Below are 26,472 nucleotides of genomic sequence, written 5' to 3' on the forward strand. Positions count from 1 at the left end.
CAAATAATACATGTTGAATCCATTCTGAATGGAATCGTCCCCCAGGAATGGGAATCAGATCGGATCTAGTCGTTTGGTGCCCAAAGATCATACTTGCCAACCCTCCCGGATTTTCCGGGAGACTCCCGAAATTCAGCGCATCTCCCGAAAACCTCCCGGGACAAATGTTCTCCCGAAAATCTCCCCAAATTCAGGCGGAGCTGGAGGCCACGCCCCCTCCAGCTCCATGCGGACCTGAGTGACGTGTTGACAGCCTGTTCACACGTCCGCTTTCCCACAATATAAACAGCTAATGATGGAGGGCGCGTTCTTGGTTTCTTATGTGGGTTTATTGTTAGGCAGTTTCATTAACGTCCTCCCAGCGCGGTAACAACACACAACAACAGCAGTCAAGTTTTCGTCCCCGTAAAGCAGTTCGTCTGCCGTAAACAGCGATGTTGTGACACTTTTAAACAGGACAATACTGCCATCTACTGTACATGCATATGTGACCCACCCATAATGTGTCACATTTTTGTGTTGATTCATTTATCAATCAATCAATCAATCAATCAATCTTTATTTATATAGCCCTAAATCACAGGTGTCTCAAAGGGCTGTTTTATTTTGTGGTTTGAATTCGTTTTTGGAGCTGTCATTATATATTTATCAGTATTCACATTGGTCAGTAGGGGGCAGTAGGGCGTTTCTTCCCAATTGAATGCTATCACCTGCAGACCGGAAGTGTCTTGTCATTCTGATGAGCGCGACCAGTCTGTGAACAATTGAAACGTCCTGTGTGCTTTTTCCTCCTGTATAACAGGTTAGTTTTGGTGAATCAACTCACTGAATAATATCCATGTGATCTTTATAAGTTTACGTACACATTCTGATGGTGGAGCCTAACTCTAAAGTGTTTGTGAGTTGTAGTTTGTATTTGTGAATGAATCCAGTGCACAGCTGCAGTAATCAATACAAAAAGGCGACGTGAGTGCGCAATGTTTATATAGGAACTTCTGATCCTAATTTAGACTCCCAAATTAGAGCTCCCGTTTTCTTATTGATTTTGTAATGTATATCGGTATAATGTGTGTGTTCTGAAATAGTGACAGAGAATAGAACAAGAATGGACAATTCAACCCTTAACTCAACAATGAGTAGATGAGTGTTATGTGTGTGTAAATGTGTAAATAAATGAACACTGAAATTCAAGTATTTCTTTTATTTATTTATATTGTTGCGTTTTGGACCAGTTGTTCCTCCCAGGGAATTCAAGTCACAATTCGCTCCCAAGTTCTTTCCGACACTTAAAGCTGAGTTGAAAAACCACCAGAGACAGAATAGGTATTTTGTTGTATATTCTCAAAGCTTTGCCAATATACATCGATTGAGACCAGTCTAACCATAGAACATTCTATTGCGCCTCCCAAAAATGGTCTTGTCTTCCCGATCCCACCACCCTCTCTCTCGTCCCATCTCTGTAGCCAAAACAAAATGCTAGTCCAAACACGTTCCAAAGAACTCAAGGTTATCACACATAGTATACTTGCTGACAGAGCATCAAAAGAGAATAAATGGAAAACACGAGCTGTTTTCAAATATGACAAAGAACTGGAAGAAGTACAACTTAAATTCGGATATATGTAAATATCTGCCTCCGACAATATATATATATATATATATATATATATATATATATATATATATATATATATATATATATATATATATATACATATATACATACAGTATATACAGTGGGGCAAAAAAGTATTTAGTCAGCCACCGATTGTGCAAGTTCTCCCACTTAAAATGATGACAGAGGTCTGTAATTTTCATCATAGGTACTCTTCCACTGTGAGAGACAGAATGTGAAAAAAAAATCCAGGAATTCACATTGTAGGAATTTTAAAGAATTTATTTGTAAATTATGGTGGAAAATAAGTATTTGGTCACTTCAAACAAGGAAGATCTCTGGCTCTCACAGACCTGTAACTTCTTCTTTAAGAAGCTCTTCTGTCCTCCACTTGTTACCTGTATTAATGGCACCTGTTTGAACTGGTTATCTGTATAAAAGACACCTGTCCACAGCCTCAAACAGTCAGACTCCAAACTCCACTATGGCCAAGACCAAGGAGCTGTCGAAGGACACCAGGAAAATAATTGTAGACCTGCACCAGACTGTGAAGAGTGAATCTACAATAGGCAAGCAGCTTGGTGTGAAAAAATCAACTGTGGGAGCAATTATCAGAAAATGGAAGACATACAAGACCACTGATAATCTCCCTCGATCTGGGGCTCCACGCAAGATCTCATCCCGTGGGGTCAAAATGATCATGAGAACGGTGAGCAAAAATCCCAGAACCACACGGGGGGACCTGGTGAATGACCTGCAGAGAGCTTGGACCAAAGTAACAAAGGTTACCATCAGTAACACACTACGCCGACAGGGAATCAAATCCTGCAGTGCCAGACGTGTCCCCCTGCTTAAGCCAGTGCATGTCCAGGCCCGTCTGAAGTTTGCCAGAGAGCACATGGATGATTGGGAGAATGTCATGTGGTCAGATGAAACCAAAATAGAACTTTTTGTTATAAACTCAACTCGTCGTGTTTGGAGGAAGAAGAATACTGAGTTGCATCCCAAGAACACCATACCTACTGTGAAGCATGGGGGTGGAAACATCATGCTTTGGGGCTGTTTTTCTGCTAAGGGGACAGGCCGACTGATCCGTGTTAAGGAAACAATGAATGGGGCCATGTATCGTGAGATTTTCAGCCAAAACCTCCTTCTATCAGTGAGAGCTTTGAAGATGAAACGTGGCTGGGTCTTCCAGCATGGCAATGATCCCAAACACTCCGCCCGGGCAACGAAGGAGTGGCTCCGTAAGAAGCATTTGAAAGTCCTGGAGTGGCCTAGCCAGTCTCCAGACCTCAACCCCATAGAAAATCTGTGGAGGGAGTTGAAATTCCGTATTGCTCGGCGACAGCCCCAAAACATCACTGCTCTCGAGAAGATCTGCGTGGAGGAATGGGCCAAAATACCAGCTACTGTGTGTGCAAACCTGGTAAAGACCTATAGTAATCGTTTGACCTCTGTTATTGCCAACAAAGGTTATATTACAAAGTATTGAGTTGAATTTTTGTTATTGACCAAATACTTATTCTCCACCATAATTTACAAATAAATTCTTTAAAAATCCTACAATGTGAATTCCTGGATTTTTTTTTCACATTCTGTCTCTCACAGTTGAAGTGTACCTATGATGAAAATCACAGACCTCTGTCATCATTTTAAGTGGGAGAACTTGCACAATTGGTGGCTGACTAAATACTTTTTTGCCCCACTGTATATATATATATATATATATATGTATATATATATGTATATATATATATATGTATACATATATATGTATACATATATATATATATGTAATAAAATATATATATATATATATATATATATATATATATATATATATATATATATATGTATGTATGTGTGGGAAAAAAATCACAAGACTATTTCATCTCTACAGGCCTGTTTCATGAGGGGGGGTACCCTCAATCATCAGGAGATTTTAATGGGAGCATTCACATACCATGGTTTATATAGGGCACAGAGTGGGTGAGTACAGGCTGGCCTAGGGGCGTGGTGATTGGCTCATGTGTTACCTAGGAGGTGTTTCCGTCTATGGCGGCATGTTGTTACAATTTTGCTGCGCTTGTTGAGGGATGACAGGTCTGGACGGTAAATAATAAACAGTTTCTCTTTCAAGCATAGGTTGCATCTTTTATTACCACTATTGTAAGGTGTGCTGGATGCAAGAATTTGCCATGTTATTGAATATTCAACATTATTGTCTTTGAGGTCCCAAATGTGTTTGCTGAGTTCTGTGGTATTCCGCAGGTTTTTGTTCCTGAAAGAAGCCTTGTGATTGTTCCATCTGGTTTTGAATTCTCCCTCGGTTAATCCTACATATGTGTCGGATGTGTTAATGTCCTTGCGTATTACCTTAGATTGGTAGACAACTGATGTTTGTAAGCACCCCCCGTTGAGAGGGCAATCAGGTTTCTTGCGGCAGTTGCAGCCTTTGTTGGTTTTGGGGTCGCTCTGTCCGGGGGCCGACGGCTCATTTGCAATTGTTTTGTTGTGGTTTGAGATAATTTGTCGTATATTGTTCATACAGCTGTAGCTCAATTTAATGTTGTTCTTGTTGAATACTTTTCTTAGGGTGTTGCCTTTGGGGAAGTGTTTGTCAATCAGAGTGAGGAATTTGTGGCCAATGTTAGTTGAGACGTTTTTGCTGTATGGGGGGTTGTACCAGATGATGTTGTTTCGTTTTCTGTTCTTTTTTGGCTGGTTTCCTGGCGTGGGTTCATAGGTGAGGGTGAAATTGTATCCGCTTTCATCAAGTGCTTTTTGGTACAGGGGGGTTGCTTGGGAGATGAAGTAGTCTTGTGATTTTTTTTCCCACACATACATATGTATACATATATATATATATATATGTAATAAAATATATGTATATATATATATATATATATATATATAGCTAGAATTCACTGAAAGTCAAGTATTTCTTATACATATATATATATCTCTTAACCACGCCCCCCGACCACGCCCCCCACCCCCCACCTCCCGAAATCGGAGGTCTCAAGGTTGGCAAGTATGCCAAAGATTGACAGCCCTTTTAAACCATAATGGCACAAATGTGTTTGAACATGTAACCCCTTCCTTAACCAGCAGAGGGCGCCATTACTCCAAGCTCACCACCACAACATTTTCATGCAAACCCTACATTTTTGTCGCAGGAAGCTCTTGACGACGTGGAGGCAGCCAAGAGGAGCGAGTACCCCGCTCACCTCCTACACAAGCTGGAGAAGCGCCGCACACAATGCGTGGCGCACCTTTCTCCCTCTGACGCCCCGGCGGCGCCGCCTGCAGCACCGCCCACGTCCGGGCTGAGCCCCCACGCTGCCGTTGAGGTCAGCCCGAAGAAAGGTCGCCACCTGGTGGCTGCCAAGGGAATACCCGCGGGGGAGGTGATCCTCAGCGAGAGGCCTTATGGCTGCGTCCTCATCCCCGGCGGCAAGGTGTTTGGGCGCGAGTGCAGGCGCTGTCACAGGTGTTTGATCCAAACGTTGCGTCCGGTGCCGTGCCGGGGGTGCGCCTACAGCCGCTACTGTTCCAGCGCCTGTCAGACTCTGGCCTGGGAGGAACACCACCGCTGGGAGTGTCCGCTGGGGCCACGCCTGCAGGCGGCGGGCGTGATGTCGCAGCTCGCCCTGAGAGTGGCGCTGACGGCCGGTGCGGAGAACATCCGTGCGGCCGCCGAGTCCTCGGAGTGCGCCGATTACGCCTACACGCGCGTGTTCCGCCTCCTGCACCACTCGGCGCGCCAGAGTCCCGACATGCGCTTCCTGTGCGCGGTCACCGTGGCGACGCTGAGCCTCGAGCTGGACGGGGACGGGGACGGGGACGGCGGCGCGGAATGGCGGCTGCTGGGAAGCGCGGCGCTGAGGCACCTGCTGCAGCTGCGGTGCAACGCCCAGGCCGTGATCACGCTGCAGCACCAAGGTAAACGCTCGCCAACCCCCCCGTGGACGTCGTTTGTGACGCCGACGACTTCCCGTTTTGTGCCCGGTCAGGTCCGTCGGACGCTCCCGTGCAGTCCAGCCAGGAGGAGCGCGTGGCCACGGCCCTATTTCCCACGCTGAGTCTCCTCAACCACGCCTGCTGTCCCAACACCAGCCTGGCGTTCAGCGTGGGGGAACCACCCGGCGTCGGCGTCGCCGTCACCGTGCGGGCGTCCCGAAGCGTGTCTCCTGGACAAGAGGTGACGCACTGCTACGGTAGGAACGCAAAGGGTCTGCCGACAAGGTGAGGACATTTTGGGGCCTCACCTCCTGGTCCTCTCAGGTCCCCACAGCAGCAGGATGGTCGCCAGGGAGCGCAGGCGCCTCCTGCTGGAGCAGTACTACTTCCTGTGTGAGTGCGGCGCCTGCGTGCGGGCGGAGGACGAGCAAGTGCGGCGTGAAGGTGGAACATCTGGACTGCTGTGTGCTGAGTGCAAGGACTCCCCCCTGGTAAGATCTGCACCGCTCATACCCCTTTGCCACCGTGTCAAACCCAAGGCCCGGGGCCAGACCTCATTTCAAGTGGCCCACCACCCATTCTAGGTGGTCTGCCACATCATTTGATTAGTCTGCCACATCATTTGATTAGTCTGCCACATCATTTAATTGGTTTGCCACATCATTTAATTGGTTTGCCACATCATTTAATTGGTTTGCCACATCATTTGATTAGTCTGCCACATCATTTGATTAGTCTGCCACATCATTTAATTGGTCTGCCAAATTATTTAATTAGTCTGCCACGTCATTTGATTAGTCTGCCACATAATTTAATTGGTCTGCCACATTATTTAATTGGTCTGCCACATCATTTGATTAGTCTGCCACATCATTTAATTGGTCTGCCACATCATTTGATTGGTCTGCCACATCATTTGATTGGTCTGCCACATCATTTGATTGGTCTGCCACATCATTTGATTGGTCTGCCACATCATTTGATTGGTCTGCCACATCATTTAATTAGTCTGCCACATCATTTAATTAGTCTGCCACATCATTTAATTAGTCTGCCACATCATTTAATTAGTCTGCCACATCATTTAATTAGTCTGCCACATCATTTAATTAGTCTGCCACATCATTTAATTGGTCTGCCACATCATTTAATTGGTCTGCCACATCATTTAATTAGTCTGCCACATCATTTAGTTAGTCGGCCACATCATTTAATTAGTCGGCCACATCATTTAATTAGTCTGCCACGTCATTTAGTTAGTCGGCCACATCATTTAATTAGTCGGCCACATCATCTAATTGGTCTGCCACATCATTTAATTGGTCTGCCACATCATTTAATTGGTCTGCCACATCATTTAATTAGTCTGCCACATCATTTAATTAGTCTGCCACATCATTTAGTTAGTCGGCCACATCATTTAATTAGTCGGCCACATCATCTAATTGGTCTGCCACATCATTTAATTGGTCTGCCACATCATTTAATTGGTCTGCCACATCATTTAGTTAGTCGGCCACATCATTTAATTAGTCGGCCACATCATCTAATTGGTCTGCCACATCATTCGATTGGTCTGCCACATCATTCGATTGGTCTGCCACATCATTCGATTGGTCTGACACATCATTCGATTAGTCTGCCACATCATTCGATTAGTCTGCCACATCATTCGATTAGTCTGCCACGTCATTTGATTAGTCTGCCACGTCATTTGATTGGTCTGCCACATCATTTGATTAGTCTGCCACGTCATTTAATTGGTCTGCCCTATCATTTGATTAGTCTGCCACGTCATTTAATTGATCTGCCAAGTCATTTAATTGGTCTGCCACATCATTTGATTAGTCTGCCACATCATTTAATTGGTCTGCCACATTATTTAATTGGTCTGCCACATTATTTAATTGGTCTGCCACATCATTTGATTGGTCTGCCACAACATTTAATTGGTCTGCCACATCATTTAATTGGTCTGACACATCATTTAATTGGTCTGCCACGTCATTTGATTGGTCTGCCACATCATTTATTTGGTCTGCCACATCATTTGATTAGTCTGCCACATCATTTGATTAGTCTGCCACATCATTTGATTAGTCTGCCACATCATTTAATTGGTCTGCCACATTATTTAATTAGTCTGCCACATTATTTAATTAGTCTGCCACATCATTTAATTGGTCTGCCACGTTATTTAATTAGTCTGCCACGTCATTTGATTGGTCTGCCACATCATTTAATTGGTCTGCCAAATCATTTAATTGGTCTGACACATCATTTAATTGGTCTGCCACATCATTTGATTGGTCTGCCACGTCATTTAATTGGTCTGCCACATCATTTAATTGGTCTGCCACGTCATTTGATTAGTCTGCCACATCATTTGATTAGTCTGCCACATCATTTAATTGGTCTGCCACGTCATTTAATTGGTCTGCCACATCATTTGATTGGTCTGCCACATCATTTAATTGGTCTGCCACATCATTTGATTGGTCTGCCACGTCATTTAATTGGTCTGCCACATCATTTAATTGGTCTGCCACGTCATTTGATTAGTCTGCCACATCATTTGATTAGTCTGCCACATCATTTAATTGGTCTGCCACATCATTTAATTGGTCTGCCACATCATTTAATTGGTCTGCCACATCATTTGATTGGTCTGCCACATCATTTAATTGGTCTGCCACATCATTTGATTGGTCTGCCACATCATTTAATTAGTATGCCACATAATTTGATTAGTCTGCCACATCATTTGATTGGTCTGCCACATCATTTGATTGGTCTGCCACATCATTTAATTGGTCTGCCACAACATTTGATTAGTCTGCCACATAATTTGATTAGTCTGCCACATCATTTAATTGGTCTGCCACATCATTTAATTGGTCTGCCACGTCATTTGATTAGTCTGCCACATCATTTGATTAGTCTGCCACATCATTTAATTGGTCTGCCACATCATTTAATTGGTCTGCCACATCATTTAATTGGTCTGCCACATCATTTGATTGGTCTGCCACATCATTTGATTGGTCTGCCACATCATTTGATTGGTCTGCCACATCATTTGATTGGTCTGCCACATTATTTGATTGGTCTGCCACATCATTTGATTGGTCTGCCACATCATTTGATTGGTCTACCACATCATTTGATTGGTCTGCCACATCATTTGATTGGTCTGCCACATCATTTGATTGGTCTGCCACATCATTTGATTGGTCTGCCACATCATTTGGTTGGTCTGCCACATCATTTAATTGGTCTGCCACTTCATTTGATTAGTCTGCCACGTCATTTGATTAGTTTTCCACGTCATTTGATTAGTTTGCCACGTCATTTGATTGGTCTGCCACATCATTTGATTGGTCTGCCACATCATTTAATTGGTCTACCACATCATTTAATTGGTCTGCCACATCATTTAATTGGTCTGCCACATTATTTAATTGGTCTGCCACATCATTTGATTGGTCTGCCACAACATTTAATTGGTCTGCCACATCATTTAATTGGTCTGACACATCATTTAATTGGTCTGCCACGTCATTTGATTGGTCTGCCACATCATTTAATTGGTCTGCCACATCATTTGATTAGTCTGCCACATCATTTGATTAGTCTGCCACATCATTTGATTAGTCTGCCACATCATTTAATTGGTCTGCCACATTATTTAATTGGTCTGCCACATTATTTAATTAGTCTGCCACATTATTTAATTAGTCTGCCACATCATTTAATTGGTCTGACACGTTATTTAATTAGTCTGCCACGTCATTTGATTGGTCTGCCACATCATTTAATTGGTCTGCCAAATCATTTAATTGGTCTGACACATCATTTAATTGGTCTGCCACATCATTTGATTGGTCTGCCACATCATTTAATTGGTCTGCCACATCATTTGATTGGTCTGCCACGTCATTTAATTGGTCTGCCACATCATTTAATTGGTCTGCCACGTCATTTGATTAGTCTGCCACATCATTTGATTAGTCTGCCACATCATTTAATTGGTCTGCCACATCATTTAATTGGTCTGCCACATCATTTGATTGGTCTGCCACATCATTTAATTGGTCTGCCACATCATTTGATTGGTCTGCCACGTCATTTAATTGGTCTGCCACATCATTTAATTGGTCTGCCACGTCATTTGATTAGTCTGCCACATCATTTGATTAGTCTGCCACATCATTTAATTGGTCTGCCACATCATTTAATTGGTCTGCCACATCATTTAATTGGTCTGCCACATCATTTGATTGGTCTGCCACGTCATTTAATTGGTCTGCCACATCATTTGATTGGTCTGCCACATCATTTAATTAGTATGCCACATAATTTGATTAGTCTGCCACATCATTTGATTGGTCTGCCACATCATTTGATTGGTCTGCCACATCATTTAATTGGTCTGCCACAACATTTGATTAGTCTGCCACATAATTTGATTAGTCTGCCACATCATTTAATTGGTCTGCCACATCATTTAATTGGTCTGCCACGTCATTTGATTAGTCTGCCACATCATTTGATTAGTCTGCCACATCATTTAATTGGTCTGCCACATCATTTAATTGGTCTGCCACATCATTTAATTGGTCTGCCACATCATTTGATTGGTCTGCCACATCATTTGATTGGTCTGCCACATCATTTGATTGGTCTGCCACATCATTTGATTGGTCTGCCACATTATTTGATTGGTCTGCCACATCATTTGATTGGTCTGCCACATCATTTGATTGGTCTACCACATCATTTGATTGGTCTGCCACATCATTTGATTGGTCTGCCACATCATTTGATTGGTCTGCCACATCATTTGATTGGTCTGCCACATCATTTGGTTGGTCTGCCACATCATTTAATTGGTCTGCCACTTCATTTGATTAGTCTGCCACGTCATTTGATTAGTTTTCCACGTCATTTGATTAGTTTGCCACGTCATTTGATTGGTCTGCCACGTCATTTGATTGGTCTGCCACATCATTTAATTGGTCTACCACATCATTTAATTGGTCTGCCACATCATTTAATTGGTCTGCCACGTTATTTAATTGGTCTGCCACATCATTTGATTGGTCTGCCACAACATTTAATTGGTCTGCCACATCATTTAATTGGTCTGACACATCATTTAATTGGTCTGCCACGTCATTTGATTGGTCTGCCACATCATTTAATTGGTCTGCCACTTCATTTGATTAGTCTGCCACATCATTTGATTAGTCTGCCACATCATTTGATTAGTCTGCCACATCATTTAATTGGTCTGCCACATTATTTAATTAGTCTGCCACATTATTTAATTAGTCTGCCACATCATTTAATTGGTCTGCCACGTTATTTAATTAGTCTGCCACGTCATTTGATTGGTCTGCCACATCATTTAATTGGTCTGCCAAATCATTTAATTGGTCTGACACATCATTTAATTGGTCTGCCACATCATTTGATTGGTCTGCCACGTCATTTAATTGGTCTGCCACATCATTTAATTGGTCTGCCACGTCATTTGATTAGTCTGCCACATCATTTGATTAGTCTGCCACATCATTTAATTGGTCTGCCACATCATTTAATTGGTCTGCCACATCATTTGATTGGTCTGCCACATCATTTAATTGGTCTGCCACATCATTTGATTGGTCTGCCACGTCATTTAATTGGTCTGCCACATCATTTAATTGGTCTGCCACGTCATTTGATTAGTCTGCCACATCATTTGATTAGTCTGCCACATCATTTAATTGGTCTGCCACATCATTTAATTGGTCTGCCACATCATTTAATTGGTCTGCCACATCATTTAATTGGTCTGCCACATCATTTGATTGGTCTGCCACATCATTTAATTGGTCTGCCACATCATTTAATTGGTCTGCCACATCATTTGATTGGTCTGCCACATCATTTAATTAGTATGCCACATAATTTGATTAGTCTGCCACATCATTTGATTGGTCTGCCACATCATTTGATTGGTCTGCCACATCATTTAATTGGTCTGCCACATCATTTGATTGGTCTGCCACAACATTTGATTAGTCTGCCACATAATTTGATTAGTCTGCCACATCATTTGATTGGTCTGCCACGTCATTTGATTAGTCTGCCACATCATTTGATTAGTCTGCCACATCATTTAATTGGTCTGCCACGTCATTTAATTGGTCTGCCACATCATTTAATTGGTCTGCCACATCATTTGATTGGTCTGCCACATCATTTGATTGGTCTGCCACATCATTTGATTGGTCTGCCACATCATTTGATTGGTCTGCCACATTATTTGATTGGTCTGCCACATTATTTGATTGGTCTGCCACATCATTTGATTGGTCTGCCACATCATTTGATTGGTCTACCACATCATTTGATTGGTCTGCCACATCATTTGATTGGTCTGCCACATCATTTGATTGGTCTGCCACATCATTTGATTGGTCTGCCACATCATTTGGTTGGTCTGCCACATCATTTAATTGGTCTGCCACTTCATTTGATTAGTCTGCCACGTCATTTGATTAGTTTTCCACGTCATTTGATTAGTTTGCCACGTCATTTGATTGGTCTGCCACATCATTTGATTGGTCTGCCACATCATTTAATTGGTCTACCACATCATTTAATTGGTCTGCCACATCATTTAATCGGTCTGCCACATCATTTAATCGGTCTGCCACATCATTTAATCGGTCTGCCACATCATTTAATCGGTCTGCCACATCATTTAATCGGTCTGTCACATCATTTAATCGGTCTGCCACATCATTTAATTGGTCTGCCACATCATTTAATTGGTCTGCCACATCATTTAATTGGTCTGCCACATAATTTAATAGGTCTGCCACAACATTTGATTAGTCTGCCACATAATTTGATTAGTCTGCCACATCATTTAATTGGTCTGCCACATAATTTAATTGGTCTGCCACATAATTTAATTGGTCTGCCACATCATTTGATTAGTCTGCCACATCATTTGATTAGTCTGCCACATCATTTAATTGGTCTGCCACATAATTTAATTAGTCTGCCACATCATTTAATTGGTCTGCCACGTCATTTGATTAGTCTGCCACATCATTTAATTAGTATGCCACATCATTTAATTGGTCTGCCACATCATTTGATTGGTCTGCCACATCATTTGATTGGTCTGCCACATCATTTGATTAGTCTGCCACATCATTTAATTGGTCTGCCACATCATTTAATTGGTCTGCCACATCATTTGATTAGTCTGCCACATCATTTGATTAGTCTGCCACATCATTTAATTGGTCTGCCACATCATTTAATTGGTCTGCCACATCATTTAATTGGTCTGCCACATCATTTGATTGGTCTGCCACATAATTTAATTAGTCTGCCACGTCATTTGATTGGTCTGCCACATCATTTGATTAGTCTGCCACATCATTTGATTGGTCTGCCACATCATTTGATTAGTCTGCCACATCATTTGATTGGTCTGCCACATCATTTAATTGGTCTGCCACATCATTTAATTGGTCTGCCACATCATTTAATTGGTCTGCCACATCATTTAATTGGTCTGCCACATCATTTAATTGGTCTGCCACATCATTTGATTAGTCTGCCACATCATTTAATTGGTCTGCCACATCATTTGATTGGTCTGCCACATCATTTGATTGGTCTGCCACATCATTTGATTGGTCTGCCACGTCATTTGATTGGTCTGCCACGTCATTTGATTGGTCTGCCACATCATTTGATTGGTCTGCCACATCATTTGATTGGTCTGCCACATCATTTGATTGGTCTGCCACATCATTTGATTGGTCTGCCACATTATTTAATTGGTCTGCCACATCATTTAATTGGTCTGCCACATCATTTAATTGGTCTGCCACATCATTTAATTGGTCTGCCACATCATTTAACTGGTCTGCCACATCATTTAACTGGTCTGCCACATCATTTAACTGGTCTGCCATATCATTTGATTGGTCTGCCACTTCATTTAATTGGTCTGCCACTTCATTTGATTGGTCTGCCACATCATTTAATTGGTCTGCCACATCATTGCACGCCACACCATCGGATGTGGTTAGCCACATAATTTCAGGTGGGCCGCGACATCATTTAAATTTGGCCCGCCACATCATTTAGGGTGGCCTCGTCATGTCATTCCATGTGGTCCACCACGTTATATTAAGCGGCCCGCTACGTAATTCAGGTGGCCTGCCACTTTATTGTAAGTCAAACGCCACATAATTTCAAGTGGTCCGCCACTCTATTTTACCTCGCCCACCACATCGTTTCATATCGTCCACGACTTTATTTTATTTGGCCTATCACTTTGTTTTAAGTAGTCCTCCACTTTATTTTATGTGGCAAGCCACATTGTTATGTGTCCCACCACATAATTTCCTGTGGTTCACCACTGGATTTTGTTCGGCCTATCACTTTACTTTAAATGGCACACCACGTTATTTCATGTGGCCCACCAATTTATTTAAATGGCCCACCACATTATTTTATGTGGTCCACCAATTTATTTAATGGCCTACCACTTTCTTTATGGTGGCCTGCAACATAATGGTATATGGTCCACCACGTTATTTTATGTGGCCTGCCACTGTATGTCATGTGTGCCGCCACATCATTTCATGTGGTCCACCACTTGATTTTATTTGGCCTACACCTTTATTTTAAGTCTCCCCTCACATCATTTTATATGGTCTAACCCATTTTTTTTTTTACATGGCCCACCACTTTATTTTATGTTGCCCACCACAATATATTATGTGTCACCACACCATTAATAATTAAAATAATAATAATAATCACTGTTGTACTTTTGACAATCATACTTCCGATAATACCATTAATAATAATAATAATAATAATAATAATATTCACTCTGATAATACAATTAATAATAATAATAATATTAATTCCGATAATACCATTAAAAATAATAATAATAATATATACTTTTTTTTCCGCATGTTTGAAAACATTTCAAATAGTCTAAATCTGATTTTTTGTTACTATTTAATCCTCGGTGGGAAATGTTTTGACATTCCTGTTTTAGAGCCTTCAGATTCAAACCCACAACCTTCTTGCTGCGAGGCACAGCCTTGATAACCACAAGACCACCGTGCTGTTCTTCTATCTCCAGATGAAGGACGCAGGAGGAGACTTGAAATGCTCGTCTTGCGGCTGCCTGGTGTCGTCCTCCGAGGTGACGCGCAGGCTGCAGGAGGTCCAGCAGGACTTGGACTTGGCCGTGGACCTCATGGAGAAGCAGAGACCAGGTGAGTCCCCGTCTACCAGTCTACCTTTCTTCCCTCAGGAGCATCCTCATTAGGGATGAAGGTAATGTAGTAATAGTGATATTGTATAAATACAATAATAAATTTTATGTAAAATTTGTTTAAAACATTTTTTTTAGCATATAGCATGCTAACATTAACATGTGTCACGTACCAAGTTATATAACTCTTAGGTGTACAGCTGCAAAATTAACTTTTAAAAAGTTTAAAATTAGCTTAAAAAAAAAAAAAAAAAAAAAAAGTTAGCATATTAAAATGCTAATGTTAGCATGTGTCACGTGCCAAGTTATTTGACTATTAGGTGTACAGCTGCAAAATTAGTAAGTTATTTGACTCTTAGGTGTACAGCTGCAAAATTAGTTTAAAAGTTAGCATGCTAACAGTTAGCATGAGTCATGTACCAAGTTTTGTTTCTTAGGTATTAGACTGTAAAATTATCCCCAAAAGTTAGTGTGCTAACATTAATATGTGTCATGTACCAAGTTATATAACTCTTAGGTGTACAGCTGCAAAATTAACTTTAAAAAAGTTTAAAATTTGCTAAAAAAAAAAAAAAAAAAAAAAAGAAGTTAACATATTAAAATGCTAATGTTAGCATGTGTCACGTACCAAGTTATTTGACTCGTAGGTGTACAGCTGCAAAATTAACTTAAAAAAAGTTTAGGATTAGCTAAAAAAAAAAAAAAAAAGTTAGCATTTTAAAATGCTAATGTTAGCATGTGTCACGTACCAAGTAATGTGACTCTTAGGTGCACAGCTAAAAATAAAGTGTAAAATTTGCTAATTAAGTTAACATGCTAACGTTAGCATGTGCCACGTACCAAGTTATATGTTTCTTAGGTATAAGACTGTAAAATTAGCCCAAAAAGTTAGCGTGTGTCACGTACCAAATTATGACTAAAATGTACAACTACAAAATTAACTGAAAAATTTTATGTAAAATTTGTTTAAAACATTTTTTTTAGCATAGAGCATGCTAACATTAACATGTGTCACGTACCAAGTTATATAACTCTTAGGTGTACAGCTGCAAAATTAACTTTAAAAAGTTTAAAAATAGCTTAAAAAATAAATTAAAAAAAGTTTGCATATTAAAATGCTAATGTTAGCATGTGTCACGTGCCAAGTTATTTGACTATTAGGTGTACAGCTGCAAAATTAGTAAGTTATTTGACTCTTAGGTGTACAGCTGCATAATTAGTTTAAAAGTTAGCATGCTAACGGTTAGCATGAGTCATGCACCAAGTTTTGTTTCTTAGGTATAAGACTGTAAAATTATCCCCAAAAGTTAGTGCTAACATTAATATGTGTCATGTACCAAGTTATATAACTCTTAGGTGTACAGCTGCAAAATTAACTTAATTTTTTTTTTTAATTTGCTAAAAAAAAAAAAAAAAAAGAAGTTAGCATATTAAAATGCTAATGTTAGCATGTGTCACGTACCAAGTTATTTGACTCGTAGGTGTACAGCTGCAAAATTAACTTAAAAAAAGTTTAGAATTAGCTAAAAAAAAAAAGTTAACATTTTAAAATGCTAATGTTAGCATGTGTCACGTACCAAGTTGTTTGACCCTTAGGTGTACAGCTGCAAAATTTACTTTAAAAAAGTTTAAAATTAGCTAAAAAAATATAAAAATTAAAAGTTAGCATATTAAAATGCTAATGTTAGCATGTGTCACATACCAAGTTATTTGACTCTTAAATGTACAGCTGCAAAATTAACATAAAAAAAGTTTAGAATTAGCTAAAAAAAAAAAAAAGTTAGCATTTTAAAATGCTAATGTTAGCATGTGTCACGTACCAAGTTGTTTGATCCTTAAGTGTACAGCTGCAAAATTTACTTAAAAAAAGTTTTAAATTAGCTAAAAAAATATAAAAATTAAAAGTTAGCATATCAAAATGCTAATGTTAGCATGTGTCACGTACCAAGTTATTTGACTCGTAGGTGTACAGCTGCAAAATTAACTTAAAAAAAGTTTAGGATTAGCTAAAAAAAAAAAAAAAAAGTTAGCATTTTAAAATGCTAATGTTAGCATGTGTCACGTACCAAGTAATGTGACTCTTAGGTGCACAGCTAAAAATAAAGTGTAAAATTTGCTAATTAAGTTAACATGCTAACGTTAGCATGTGCCACGTACCAAGTTATATGTTTCTTAGGTATAAGACTGTAAAATTAGCCCAAAAAGTTAGCTTGTGTCACGTACCAAATTATGACTAAAATGTACAACTACAAAATTAACTGAAAAATTTTATGTAAAATTTGTTTAAAACATTTTTTTTAGCATAGAGCATGCTAACATTAACATGTGTCACGTACCAAGTTATATAACTCTTAGGTGTACAGCTGCAAAATTAACTTTAAAAAGTTTAAAAATAGCTTAAAAAATAAATTAAAAAAAGTTTGCATATTAAAATGCTAATGTTAGCATGTGTCACGTGCCAAGTTATTTGACTATTAGGTGTACAGCTGCAAAATTAGTAAGTTATTTGACTCTTAGGTGTACAGCTGCATAATTAGTTTAAAAGTTAGCATGCTAACGGTTAGCATGAGTCATGCACCAAGTTTTGTTTCTTAGGTATAAGACTGTAAAATTATCCCCAAAAGTTAGTGCTAACATTAATATGTGTCATGTACCAAGTTATATAACTCTTAGGTGTACAGCTGCAAAATTAACTTAATTTTTTTTTTTAATTTGCTAAAAAAAAAAAAAAAAAAAAGAAGTTAGCATATTAAAATGCTAATGTTAGCATGTGTCACGTACCAAGTTATTTGACTCGTAGGTGTACAGCTGCAAAATTAACTTAAAAAAAGTTTAGAATTAGCTAAAAAAAAAAAGTTAACATTTTAAAATGCTAATGTTAGCATGTGTCACGTACCAAGTTGTTTGACCCTTAGGTGTACAGCTGCAAAATTTACTTTAAAAAAGTTTAAAATTAGCTAAAAAAATATAAAAATTAAAAGTTAGCATATTAAAATGCTAATGTTAGGATGTGTCACATACCAAGTTATTTGACTCTTAAATGTACAGCTGCAAAATTAACATAAAAAAAGTTTAGAATTAGCTAAAAAAAAAAAAAAGTTAGCATTTTAAAATGCTAATGTTAGCATGTGTCACGTACCAAGTTGTTTGATCCTTAAGTGTACAGCTGCAAAATTTACTTAAAAAAAGTTTTAAATTAGCTAAAAAAATATAAAAATTAAAAGTTAGCATATCAAAATGCTAATGTTAGCATGTGTCACGTACCAAGTTATTTGACTCTTAGGTGTACAGCTGCAAAATTTACTTTAAAAAAGTTTAGAATTAGCTAAAAAAAAAAAAAAAAAAATTTGCATTTTAAAATGCTAATGTTAGCATGTGTCACGTGCCAAGTTATTTGACTATTAGGTGTACAGCTGCAAAATTAGTTTAAAAGTTAGCATGCTAACAGTTAGCATGAGTCATGCACCAAGTTTTGTTTCTTAGGTATAAGACTGTAAAATTATCCCCAAAAGTTAGTGTGCTAACATTAATATGTGTCATGTACCAAGTTATATAACTCTTAGGTGTACAGCTGCAAAATTAACTTAAAAAAAGTTTAAAATTTACTTAAAAAAAAAAAAAAAGAAGTTAGCATATTAAAATGCTAATGTTAGCATGTGTCACGTACCAAGTTATTTGACTCTTAGGTGTACAGCTGCAAAATTAACTTCAAAAAAGTTTAGAATTATCTAAAAAAAAAAAAAAAACAGTTAGCATTTTAAAATGCTAATGTTAGCATGTGTCACGTACCAAGTTGTTTGACCCTTAGGTGTACAGCTGCAAAATTTACTTAAAAAAAGTTTAAAATTAGCGAAAAATATATAAAAATGAAAAGTTAGCATATTAAAATGCTAATGTTAGCATGTGTCACGTACCAAGTTATTTGACTCTTAGATGTACAGCTGCAAAATTAACTTAAAAAAAGTGTAGAATTAGCTAAAAAAAAAAAAAAGTTAGCATTTTAAAATGCTAATGTTAGCATGTGTCACGTACCAAGTTGTTTGACCCTTAGGTGTACAGCTGCAAAATTTACTTTAAAAAAGTTTAAAATTAGCTAAAAAAATATAAAAATTAAAAGTTAGCATATTAAAATGCTAATGTTAGCATGTGTCACATACCAAGTTATTTGACTCTTAGGTGTACAGCTGCAAAATTAGTTTTAAAAAAAGTGTTAAATTAGTTTAAAAAGTTAGCATGCACATACACACACACATACCAAATGTGTTTAAAAAAAAAGTTAGCATATAACATGCTACCATTAGCATGCAACATGCAAAATTCACTTAAAAAAAGTTTAAAATTTGCTATAAAAATAAAATAAAAAGTTAGCATGTTAAAATGCTAATGTTAGCATGTGTCACATACCAAGTTATTTGACTCTTAAATGTACAGCTGCAAAATTAGTTGGAAAAAAAAGTGTTAAATTAGTTTAAAAAGTTAGCATGCTAACAGTTAGACTGTAAAATTAGCCCAAAAAGTTAGTGTGCTAACATTAGCATGTGTCATGTACCAAGTTATATAACTCTTAGGTGTAAAGCTGCAAAATTAACTTAAAAAGTTTAAAATAAAAAAAAATAAAAAAAGTTAGTATATTAAAATGCTAATGTTAGCATGTGTCACGTACCGAGTTATTAGACTCTTAGGTGTACAGCTGCAAAATTAGTTTAAAAAAAGTGTTAAATTAGTTTAAAAAGTTAGCATACACACATACATACCAAATGTGTTTAAAAAAAAAAAGTTAGCATATAACATGCTAATATTAGCATGCAACATGCAAAATTAACTTTAAAAAAGTTTAAAATTTGCTATAAAAATAAAATAAAAAGTTAGCATGTTAAAATGCTAATGTTAGCATGTGTCACATACCAAGTTATTTGACTCTTAAATGTACAGCTGCAAAAAAGTGTTAAATTAGTTTAAAAAGTTAGCATGCTAACAGTTAGACTGTAAAATTAGCCCAAAAAGTTAGTGTGCTAACATTAGCATGTGTCATGTACCAAGTTATATAACTCTTAGGTGTAAAGCTGCAAAATTAGCTAAAAAAAATTATTTAAAAAAAGTTAGCATATTAAAATGCTAATGTTAGCATGTGTCACGTACCAAGTTATTTGACTCTTAGGTGCACAGCTGCAAAATTAGTAAGAAAAAAAAAGAAGTGTTGAATTAGTTAAAAAAGTTAGCATGCTAACAGTTAGCATGAGTCACGTACCACGTTTTTTTTCTTAGGTATAAGACTGTAAAATTATCCCCAAAAGTTAGTGTGCTAACATTAATATGTGTCATGTACCAAGTTATATAACTCTTAGGTGTACAGCTGCAAAATTAACTTAAAAAAAGTTTAAAATTTGCTAAAAAAAAATAAATAATAAGTTAGCATTTTAAAATGCTAATGTTAGCATGTGTCACGTACCAAGTTGTTTGACCCTTAGGTGTACAGCTGCAAAATTTACTTAAAAAAAGTTTAAAAATTAGCTAAAAAAATATAAAAATTAAAAGTTAGCATATTAAAATGCTAATGTTAGCATGTGTCACGTACCAAGTTATTTGACACTTAGGTGTACAGCTGCAAAATTAACTTAAAAAAAGTTTAGAATTAGCTAAAAAAAAAAAAAAAAAGTTAGCATTTTAAAATGCTAATGTTAGCATGTGTCACGTACCAAGTTGTTTGACCCTTAGGTGTACAGCTGCAAAATTTGCTTTAAAAAAGTTTAAAAATTAGCTAAAAAAATATAAAAATTAAAAGTTAGCATATTAAAATGCTAATGTTAGCATGTGTCACGTACCAAGTTATTTGACACTTAGGTGTACAGCTGCAAAATTAACTTAAAAAAAGTTTAGAATTAGCTAAAAAAAAAAAAAAAAAGTTAGCATTTTAAAATGCTAATGTTAGCATGTGTCACGTACCAAGTTGTTTGACCCTTAGGTGTACAGCTGCAAAATTTGCTTTAAAAAAGTTTAAAAATTAGCTAAAAAAATATACAAATTAAAAGTTAGCATATTAAAATGCTAATGTTAGCATGTGTCACGTACCAAGTTATTTGACTCTTAGGTGTACAGCTGCAAAATTAACATAAAAAAAAGTTTAAAATTAGCCACAAAAAAAAGTTTAGTATATTAAAAAGGCTAATCTTAGCATGTGTCACGTACCAAGTTATTTGACTCTTAGGTGTACAGCTGCAAAATTAGTTTAAAAAAAGTGTTAAATTAGTTTAAAAAGTTAGCATGCACATACACACACACATACCAAATGTGTTTAAAAAAAAAAGTTAGCATATAACATGCTACCATTAGCATGCAACATGCAAAATTCACTTAAAAAAGTTTAAAATTTGCTATAAAAATAAAATAAAAAGTTAGCATATTAAAATGCTAATGTTAGCATGTGTCACATACCAAGTTATTTGACTCTTAAATGTACAGCTGCAAAATTAGTTTAAAAAAAAGTGTTAAATTAGTTTAAAAAGTTAGCATGCTAACAGTTAGACTGTAAAATTAGCCCAAAAAGTTAGTGTGCTAACATTAACATGTGTCACATACTATGTTATATAACTCTTAGGTGTAAAGCTGCAAAATTAACTTAAAAAAAGTTTAAAATTAGCTGGAAAAAAAAAAAGAAGTTAGCATATTAAAATGCTAATGTTAGCATGTGTCACGTACCCAGTTATTTGACTCTTAGGTGTACAGCTGCAAAGTTAACTTAAAAAAAGTTTAAAACTAGCTTAATTTAAAAAAAAAAACTAAGTTAGCATATTAAAATGCTAATGATAGCATGTGTCATGTACCAAGTTATTTGACTCTTAGGTGTACAGCTGCAAAATTAACTTTAAAAATGTTTGAAATGATCTATAAAAAAAAAAAAGTTTGCTTTAAAATACCAATGTTAGTTTGTCATGTACGAAGTTAAGCAAAATTAACTTAAAAAAGTTTAAAATGAGCTAAAAATAAATAAATAAAAAGTTAGCATATTAAAATGCTAATGTTAGCATGTGTCACATACCGAGTTATTTGACTCTTAGGTGTAAAGCTGCAAAATTAGTTTTAAAAAAGTGTTAAATTAGTTTAAAAAGTTAGCATACACACATACATACAAAATGTGTTTTTAAAAAAAAGTTAGCATATAACATGCTAACATTAACATGTATCACGTACCAAGTTATATAACTCCTAGGTGTACAGCTGCAAAATTAACTTAAAAAAAGTTTAAATTAGCTAAAAAAAAAAAAAGTTAGCATATTAAAATGCTAATGTTAGCATGTGTCACGTACCAAGTTATTTGACTCTTAAGTGTACAGCTGCAAAATAAACTTAAAAAAAGTTTAAAATTAGCTTTAATTTTTTTTTAAACAAAGTTAGCATATTAAAATGCTAATTTTAGCATGTGTCACGTACCAAGTTATTTGACTCTTAGGTGTACAGCTGCAAAATTAGTAAGAAAAAAAAAAAAGTGTTGAATTAGTTTAAAAAGTTAGCATGCTAACAGTTAGCATGAGTCACGTACCATGTTTTTTTTCTTAGGTATAAGACTGTAAAATTATCCCCAAAAGTTAGTGTGCTAACATTAATATGTGTCATGTACCAAGTTATATAACTCTTAGGTGTACAGCTGCAAAATTAACTTAAAAAAAGTTTAAAATTTGCTAAAAAAAAAAAAAAAAGAAGTTAGCATATTAAAATGCTAATGTTAGCATGTGTCACGTACCAAGTTATTTGACTCTTACGTGTACAGCTGCAAAATTAACTTTAAAAAAGTTTTAAATTAGCTAAAAAAATATAAAAATTAAAAGTTAGCATATCAAAATGCTAATGTTAGCATGTGTCACGTACCAAGTTATTTGACTCTTTGGTGTAGAGCTGCAAAATTTACTTAAAAAAAGTTTTAAATTAGCTAAAAAAATATAAAAATTAAAAGTTAGCATATCAAAATGCTAATGTTAGCATGTGTCACGTACCAAGTTATTTGACTCTTAGATGTACAGCTGCAAAATTAACTTAAAAAAAGTTTAGAATTAGCTAAAAAAAAAAAGTTAGCATTTTAAAATGCTAATGTTAGCATGTGTCACGTACCAAGTTATTTGACTCATAGGTGTACAGCTGCAAAATTAACTTAAAAAAAGTTTTAAATTAGCTAAAAAAATATAAAAATTAAAAGTTAGCATATCAAAATGCTAATGTTAGCATGTGTCACGTACCAAGTTATTTGACTCTCAGGTGTACAGCTGCAAAATTTACTTAAAAAAAGTTTTAAATTAGCTAAAAAAATATAAAAATTAAAAGTTAGCATATCAAAATGCTAATGTTAGCATGTGTCACGTACCAAGTTATTTGACTCTTAGGTGTACAGCTGCAAAATTAACTTAAAAAAAAGTTTAAAATTAGCCACAAAAAAAAAGTTAGTATATTAAAATGCTAATGTTAGCATGTGTCACGTACCAAGTTATTTGACTCTTAGGTGTACAGCTGCAAAATTAACTTAAAAAATGTTTAGAATTAGCTAAAAAAAAAAAAAAAAAAGTATCATTTTAAAATGCTAATGTTAGCATGTGTCACGTACCAAGTTGTTTGACCCTTAGGTGTACAGCTGCAAAATTTACTTAAAAAAAGTTTAAAATTAGCTAAAAAAATATAAAAATTAAAAGTTAGCATATTAAAATGCTAATGTTAGCATGTGTCACATACCAAGTTATTTGACTCTTAGATGTACAGCTGCAAAATTAACTTTAAAAAAAGTTTAGAATTAGCTAAAAAAAAAAAAAAAAAAAAGTTAGCATTTTAAAATGCTAATGTTAGTATGTGTCACGTACCAAGTTATTTGACTCTTAGGTGTACAGCTGCAAAATTAGTAAGAAAAAAAAAAGAAGTGTTGAATTAGTTAAAAAAATTAGCATGCTAACAGTTAGCATGAGTCACGTACCAAGTTATGTTTCTTAGGTATAAGACTGTAAAATTAGCCCAAAAAGTTAGTGTGCTAACAGTTAGCATGTGTCAAGTTATGACTAAAATGTACAACTGCAAAATGAGCGAAAAAGTGTGAAAACAGCTAAAGTTATGCTAGCATGCTAACGTTAGCATTTTAGCAAGTTAAAAGTCTCACTATTACATAAGAATAAAAAGGTTGTTAATGTGTAAACAACAACGTTCATGTTTGGTACCAGTACCAGTACCGGTACCGGTCCCTAATCCTCAACTTCCTCTCCCGTTCCCGCCAGGTGAGGCCCTGGTGCTGCTGGAGAAGTCAGACGGGATGCTGGCGGAGACACACCCCCTCCAGGGCCAGCTGGCGGACGCCATGGCGAGGGCGCACGCCACAATGGGTGGGTGTTGATGGCGCTCTAATGGGGTCAAGAGCCTTATAAGCCCACTTCCTGTTTGTCCCCGCAGGCCAGTGGCGCCGTGCAGCCGCCCACGTGGAGCGCAGCGCCGCCGCCATCGGCGCCCAGTTCGGGGAGGAGAGCGTGGAAAAGGCTCGCCAACTTTTCAAGTTAGCTCAACTGCACTTTAACGGGTCAGTCCGCCATTTTCTTGTTTTTTTGTTTCAAGCAACATTTGTAGGAGTTGATGTTCCTTCTCACTCACAGCGCCGCCACAAGCTCCGCCCTCGCCGTCATCCCCGAAGCACGCCGCCTCCTCTGCCGCCACTGTGGCCCCCACTGTGCTGAGGTCCAGGAGCTGGGCGCCATGGAGGAGTGTTTACGCCACTCGTCCACCGTCTTGCAGTAACTTTCACAATAAAAGTCCAGGAGCTGGGCGCCATGGAGGAGTGTTTGACTGAACAGTGAGTAACTTTCACAATAAAAGTCCAAGAGCTGGGCGCCATGGAGGAGTGTTTGACTGAACAGTCAGTAACTTTCACAATAAAAGTCCAGGAGCTGGGCGCCATGGAGGAGTGTTTGACTAAACAATCAGTAACTTTCACAATAAAAGTCCAGGAGCTGGGCGCCATGGAGGAGTGTTTACGCCACTCGTCCACCATCTTGCCGTAACTTTCACAATAAAAGTCCAGGAGCTGGGCGCCATGGAGTAGTGTTTGACTGAACAGTGAGTAACTTTCACAATAAAAGTCCAAGAGCTGGGCGCCATGGAGGAGTGTTTGACTGAACAGTCAGTAACTTTCACAATAAAAGTCCAGGAGCTGGGCGCCATGGAGGAGTGTTTGACTAAACAATCAGTAACTTTCACAATAAAAGTCCAGGAGCTGGGCGCCATGGAGGAGTGTTTACGCCACTCGTCCACCATCTTGCCGTAACTTTCACAATAAAAGTCCAGGAGCTGGGCGCCATGGAGGAGTGTTTGACTGAACAGTGAGTAACTTTCACAATAAAAGTCCAGGAGCTGGGCGCCATGGAGGAGTGTTTACGCCACTCGTCCACCGTCTTGCAGTAACTTTCACAATAAAAGTCCAGGAGCTGGGCGCCATGGAGGAGTGTTTGACTGAACAGTGAGTAACTTTCACAATAAAAGTCCAGGAGCTGGGCGCCATGGAGGAGTGTTTACGCCACTCATCCGCCATCTTGCCGTAACTTTCACAATAAAAGTCCAGGAGCTGGGCGCCATGGAGTAGTGTTTGACTGAACAGTAAGTAACTTTCACAATAAAAGTCCAGGAAATGGGCGCCATGGAGGAGCGTTTACGCCAGTCGTCCGCCACCTTAGAGTAACTTTCACAATAAAAGTCCAGGAGCTGGGCACCATGGAGGAGTGTTTACGCCACTCGTCCACCATCTTGCAGTAACTTTCACAATAAAAGTCCAGGAGCTGGGCGCCATGGAGGAGTGTTTACGCCACTCGTCCGCCTTCTTGTAGTAACTTTCACAATAAAAGTCCAGGAGCTGGGCGCCTTGGAGGAGTGTTTACGCCACTCATCCGCCATCTTGCCGTAACTTTCACAATAAAAGTCCAGGAGCTGGGCGCCATGGAGGAGTGTTTACACCACTCGTCCGCCTTCTTGCAGTAACTTTCACAATAAAAGTTCAGGAGCTGGGCGCCATGGAGGAGTGTTTACGCCACTCGTCCGCCATCTTGCCGTAACTTTCACAATAAAAGTCCAGGAGCTGGGCGCCATGGAGGAGCGTTTACGCCAGTCGTCCGCCATCTTGCAGTAGCTTTCACAATAAAAGTCCAGGAGCTGGGCGCCATGGAGGAGTGTTTGACTGAACAATCAGTAACTTTCACAATAAAAGTCCAGGAGCTGGGCGCCATTGAGAAGTGTTTACGCCAGTCGTACGCCATCTTGCAGTAACTTTCACAATAAAAGTCCAGGAGCTGGGCGCCATGGAGGAGTGTTTGACTGTACAGTCAGTAACTTTCACAATAAAAGCGCATCACGGCGCTCTCTGAGCGTCCAGCCTCATTTCACGCCGGTGCTAATCCCTGATGGAGGCGTAACCGTGCCGACACAGAGCCCGCACTTTGACCTTTAGAGGGCAGCGGCCGTCCTTCCGACTGCGACGTGCAATTTCACGCTCGGGCGGCCGAGAGCTGCTGAGGTCCTCGCAGGTCAGTCACGTCACACATTTGCATTTGTGGAAGTGGTCACAGAGGAC

General features: G+C 38.1%; 1 protein-coding gene across 1 annotated transcript in view; it reads left to right on the plus strand.

Moving 5' to 3' along the window:
• smyd4 (SET and MYND domain containing 4) overlaps window positions 1–25,734 on the plus strand; it is a 48,870-nt gene extending 23,136 nt beyond the window's left edge. Inside the window, exons 4-10 of the mRNA XM_061931298.2 lie at window positions 4,798–5,563; window positions 5,635–5,838; window positions 5,906–6,072; window positions 14,760–14,895; window positions 24,140–24,244; window positions 24,312–24,435; window positions 24,509–25,734. Coding sequence (XP_061787282.2) covers window positions 4,798–5,563; window positions 5,635–5,838; window positions 5,906–6,072; window positions 14,760–14,895; window positions 24,140–24,244; window positions 24,312–24,435; window positions 24,509–24,650 — 1,644 coding nt within the window. The 3' untranslated portion in view covers window positions 24,651–25,734. The remainder of the gene's footprint in view (window positions 1–4,797; window positions 5,564–5,634; window positions 5,839–5,905; window positions 6,073–14,759; window positions 14,896–24,139; window positions 24,245–24,311; window positions 24,436–24,508) is intronic.
• The last annotated feature ends 738 nt before the right edge of the window (window positions 25,735–26,472 follow it).

The sequence above is a fragment of the Nerophis lumbriciformis genome, linkage group LG37 (genome assembly GCF_033978685.3).
Source record: "Nerophis lumbriciformis linkage group LG37, RoL_Nlum_v2.1, whole genome shotgun sequence".
Lineage (NCBI taxonomy): Eukaryota > Metazoa > Chordata > Actinopteri > Syngnathiformes > Syngnathidae > Nerophis > Nerophis lumbriciformis.